The following is a 4,969-nucleotide window of genomic DNA, read 5'->3' as shown; positions in this document are numbered from 1 at the left end:
ATGCTCTTGCTAACAAAGTTTGTGGTGTCGGCTTTTCTCATCACTCCCACTATGTCGTGCCAGTCAGAAAGGTAAATGCAAAGCAATATCATAAATTTTGGGTTACTATGATCCTAAAAGCCAGTGGTACTGGTATATGCATCACACACTCGATAACTTTAGGGAAGAATGAGCAGTGTGTGTAGGCCTATGAAAGTTATCAACCCCTGGCCCTAAGAACTCAATACAAATGAAGAAACCTCATCCAACATCGGATATATAAAAATTATAGTATCTTTTACCCATGCGCAAACAGGTAATATTTCTGTATACTGGAGAGGCATTATTATTACAGGATATATATTATAATGTCTGTCTATTAAACAAAGGCAATTGCATATCTTCATTCCTCCGCTGGCCGAAAAGAAAAATCCCAACCATTTCTATATTGCTTGCTCTTGAAGTTGTTCCTGTTCCACAGGAAGCAAAAGAGTAAAGATAAGATCACAGAATCAAAAATGCAGACAGATTTTATCATCTCTTGATGAAAATTGTTTATTATCCCACTCTTATAGACCATACTAACCTCTGTCACAAAGAATGCATGGAACCCATAAGGAACCCTGTGGGGTAGCTCGACAACCGCAACAGGATCTGCTGACATTGTTTTTGCATCAATCACATTCACTGCAGATTTTCTGTTCAGTCAAAAACAATAGTCAGATGCGACCCTATCAAATTGAGAGTAGTAGCGATTCTCCTTTTCAGTTCTCACTCATACATAAAGCGTAAAATGAAAACGATAAATTAAATAGCAAGAGTAAGGGACAGACATACCCGGTATTTTCATCATGTACAAAGAATATCAAGTAGCCATCATCCTCTTCACCAGTGGTCCCCGGTTCACAAGGCACAAAAACAGCTTCTGAACCAAATCTACCAGGACCCAAGTCAAAGACCCCTGCAACATTTCCCCCAACTTCAATCTTTGTTTTTCCGACCTCTGGTTCCGTGTGCAGATCAAATTTCACAATCCCTGTGACTTTTGCAATGCTGTCCAAAATGGTTCCATACACATACCTTTGTTTCCTAAATTCACACAAGAGAGAGAAGAAAAAGAGTAAGGTATAAACTTTGATCAAAGAAGATAAGCATATCATACAGCAAGGTATGCTCCTTTGCATGTTTTCAGATTACCTACCTGCCAGTGTAGTATTCGTTCACCCTGGGGAAATCTACAGCAGAAGCAGATAATTTCTTTTGTAGAGCACAACCACTTTTCATGTTGAATCTCATCTCATACCTGATTTACATGATAAGAATGAGAAACAACTTTCTCTACAAAACCATTGCATATTCTCATAATAGGTCAGAATTCTCACAGCTCATTTGTAAAATTATCAAGCTTATCTTTGACCTCCCCATTGACCATGTCCAGATCTGGATTTTGAAGGCGGCAAGTGATCAGAACAACTTCATCTCCCTCCTCCCAAGCATTCGCTAGTAACAGAACATAACAAAAGCAGTAAGATTCTAGCCCCTCCATGCTCAAAGATCAAATATTAAGCATATAATAGTTTTTTTTAGAAATATAATGAGAATAAGTTATGTTTCAAAGAAGACTTATATGCCCTTTCCATTGGTAGCCGTACTTATAGTAAGTTTAACTAATGGATTGAATTCCTAAGAGAAATAAAGAAAAGACTTGAAACATCAAGGATTGAGTTGAGGAAGTTGCGGAATTGTCTTGTCCTAGATAATTGTTAAAAAGAAATAATGCAACCATTTCAATTAAACTGATAAAAAATGTGTCAATAAAAATCATTTTCTAGCAATTACTCCTTTCTATTATGGAAAAATGAAGAAACCTGAAGCTAAGTTTGGTATCAAGAAGTCCCTGGGCAGGTCTTGCATAGCTGACTTTGATGTGTTTGTTACCAGTGAGAATATGTAAAAGGCCATGCATTGAATATTTGTAAACTCAAACTACCAACAGAAGAAAGTTTTTGTGGGTAAAAGAAAAACAACAAGACGAATACAATACCATTATGGAAGATAAAGCAATTAGGAAGCTCAAACCATCTGATTAGGCGATCATCTTTTGCATATCGTGGAAGCACACCAAAACGAGCCTTCTTTGAAGCATCAAATGAGTATATCAGCTTCTTTTCTTTAACCATTTCCTGAAAATTTAAATGTCAACAGTTCCAAGATGCAATTATTATTCTCAACAAAAATGACAGAAGCCAAGATTCCATTATGTCACATAAGTAGTCTTAGTTACCCACCAAAATAAAAGTTTTCAAGGAGGAACCAGACAACATTTTAGGAACCCAAGTCAAATATTAACCTCGTACAAGGGTTTGAAAACAGGTATCTGAGAGAAAAATAAACACAAAGCTCTATTGAAGGTGACATACCTTTGGTCTAAAATGCAAAGGAAGATCCAAGAAAATTGCATAATTTTCAGTAATTGCAAAGTCATGCATCATGATTGGATCTGCTATTGTTATTGGTACTGGGTCGTGCATGAAACCATCTTTTGAAATAACTCTGTATGTAATATAAGGAGGTTCGTGTCCATAGCCAAAAGTAAACATCTCACCTGTATACAGAAATATCATAAATCCAAAGCATTTTACCACTCGGTAACTAATAACTTATCTCGTTTTTAAATAATAGGTCTCACCAGTGACTGGATCAACCTTCGGATGAGCAGTGAAGGAATGTGATAATCGCTTGTCATAATCAAGCATGCCAAGAGTTTGGAGATCGCCATCCTCCAAAACTTTTAGGACATCTGTTGTAAAAGTGACTACAATTTAATACCGAAGTTTCATCGAAGTAAAAAAAAAAAGAGAACCCAAATAAGAAAATAATAAGAATCGTAATAGATGTGAAGGTTAGCATCCTCAACCTTCTTAATTATTTCTTGAAAGAAAATCAAAAGAGAGAAGACAAACTTACAAGGTTTATCTGCCTCTTGAAGTGCCAGAAGTTTCCCATGGTGATATATAAGAGCTGTATTAGCTGTTCAAATGACGGTATGCCAGGTCAGAGTCACAACAATAAGACAAACATTTTAAAGCAGGCCAACTACCAGTAATGAGCAACAACGAAAAGGAAAGGGTGAGATTTTTTCAGATTCCATTTTACGAGATGCATTGACACTGTGAAGGATTTATGGAATAAGTTGAGGGACACATAAATTTTGGAGCCCCCACCTGGGAATGTACTAGATCATCACATGTATCAGAATGAAGAAGTAATACATAATCCATTCTCATTCACTCAGTGTTCTACCAGCATTTCCTTCCTTCGAAGGTTTGGAGAAATAACACTCATCTTAGAACCATTCACCCGTATCTTTACTTTCAATATATGGAACAGACACCAGGGTATACAAATACTAGCACTAAATAGACAGAAAGCACAAATGCATCAGAGACATCATGCATATAAGGGAATATTAAATGCAGTCCATTTCATCATCTTTGCAAATAGCAGAAACAGAATAAAAAAAATTTACCAGTCCCATTCCCGTATGATAGATCTAACACTTTAGCCTTTTCTCTCAGCTTATATATATTGACCATGAGCAGTCCAAATAATCCTTTAAGGTCTCCGACCTGAAAAAGATCATATTCAAGAAGAAGATAACGACATGTCAAGCATTGACCATAGGGGTTTTCTGCAGTTAAAATTAAATTTAATGCTTCTAATTTCGCACGTCGTGTCATTATTGTTTAGTTTTCAAAATGCCCCACCAATTAGAAGCTGCTCAGAGAAATAAAAACATAGCCGGTACAAGTTTGCTAGCATTATAATAATAATAAATTTCATTAATCATAATTAATCAGTTGAAAACTTGTTCAACCATTTAGTCAAGAAGGCAACTTGCAAGATACACCTTCATAAATTTTGCCCCTCCGAAATACTCTTCCTGTTTAAGACGTGATGTCTTGACATAACGAGACACGTATGTCGCCTTTCCATCCTTGATGCGCATACCATGAATCATTCTGTCAATTCCACAATCAACAAACAGGGTTCCCATTTATGTTTACAATCCAAATTTGCAAAGAAATTAACTGATCCTATATAAAGCAAGGTAAACATACCCATCTCCATCAAACCTGTAAGAAACATAAATAAAAAATTAAATATAGAAAGAATTAGATGTGATGTTATATGGTTATTAAATAAAAAATCGAATATTCAATCCACAAGAAAACCATATGAGTTGGAAATTCACATACCAGTGATATGCAGCAACAGGGGCAAACTTGGGGTTGGGCCCAACCCTTACGAATTCGCCATTCAAGCATTCCTGGAAAAACATCTATTAGTAGCATACAACGAATAGACAATTGAAACAAAAGTTAAATCATTTAATTAAGTAATCCAAAACTACAATCAGTTTTAGCTAAGCAATCAATCGTAGCTTACAGGGAGATGGCCTTTGACGGGAAGATATTGGGTGGGTGGAGTTTCCGTCGGAGCAGGCGCGAAGTTACCGGAGAGATAGTGTTGAGGCTTAGAAGAATCGTACATAAATTTCACTATCAACTGCTCAAACCAGTCAATCAGCGTCGCACTTAGCCCTTTCTGGGGCTTGGGGTTCACCTCCACGATTCCCTTTCCACCTCCGACGCCGTCACCGTTCACCAGCTTCACCTTTTCCTCCGCCATTTCTCTCCAATGTATCCAACTGATAGTGGTAGGAGACAACGGCAAGTATGTGTGATTATTGTATATCAGTGGCTCTTGCTTTATTTGGCGTACTATGTGCCACGTCATATAGGATCATTTTCCCACATATTTTTATTTTTATACTTAACTTTAATTTATTAAATAATATTTTTTTATTTTATGTGATTAATATTAAACAATATTATTGTAATTGTTGTCCCTAGCCCGACGTCAGTATTTGGTAAAAGTATAAATTAAATTAAATATTTGATGCTTAATTATTCTTTGTGGGGATCCT

The 4,969-nt window shown here is 36.4% G+C and overlaps 1 protein-coding gene across 1 annotated transcript; it reads right to left on the bottom strand.

Moving 5' to 3' along the window:
- Nucleotides 1-230: 230 nt before the first annotated feature.
- Nucleotides 231-4,733, bottom strand: LOC120189103 (carotenoid 9,10(9',10')-cleavage dioxygenase 1-like). The gene is made up of 14 exons (XM_039192439.1): nt 4,429-4,733; nt 4,239-4,309; nt 4,101-4,115; nt 3,890-4,001; nt 3,509-3,608; nt 2,947-3,009; nt 2,669-2,779; nt 2,400-2,584; nt 2,024-2,162; nt 1,362-1,479; nt 1,181-1,282; nt 817-1,068; nt 566-677; nt 231-449 (listed from the first exon to the last, which is right to left on the bottom strand). The coding sequence occupies exons 1-14, from the start codon at nt 4,669-4,671 to the stop codon at nt 423-425; spliced, it is 1,650 nt and encodes a 549-aa protein (XP_039048370.1). The 5' UTR covers nt 4,672-4,733; the 3' UTR covers nt 231-422.
- Between the last annotated feature and the right edge of the window lie 236 nt (nt 4,734-4,969).

Source organism: Hibiscus syriacus, unplaced genomic scaffold (assembly GCF_006381635.1).
Source record: "Hibiscus syriacus cultivar Baekdansim isolate YM2019G1 unplaced genomic scaffold, ASM638163v2 tig00116951_pilon, whole genome shotgun sequence".
In the NCBI taxonomy this organism is placed as follows: domain Eukaryota; kingdom Viridiplantae; phylum Streptophyta; class Magnoliopsida; order Malvales; family Malvaceae; genus Hibiscus; species Hibiscus syriacus.
The sequence above is the reverse complement of the archived record's forward strand: the minus strand, read 5'-3'. Positions and strand labels throughout refer to the sequence as shown.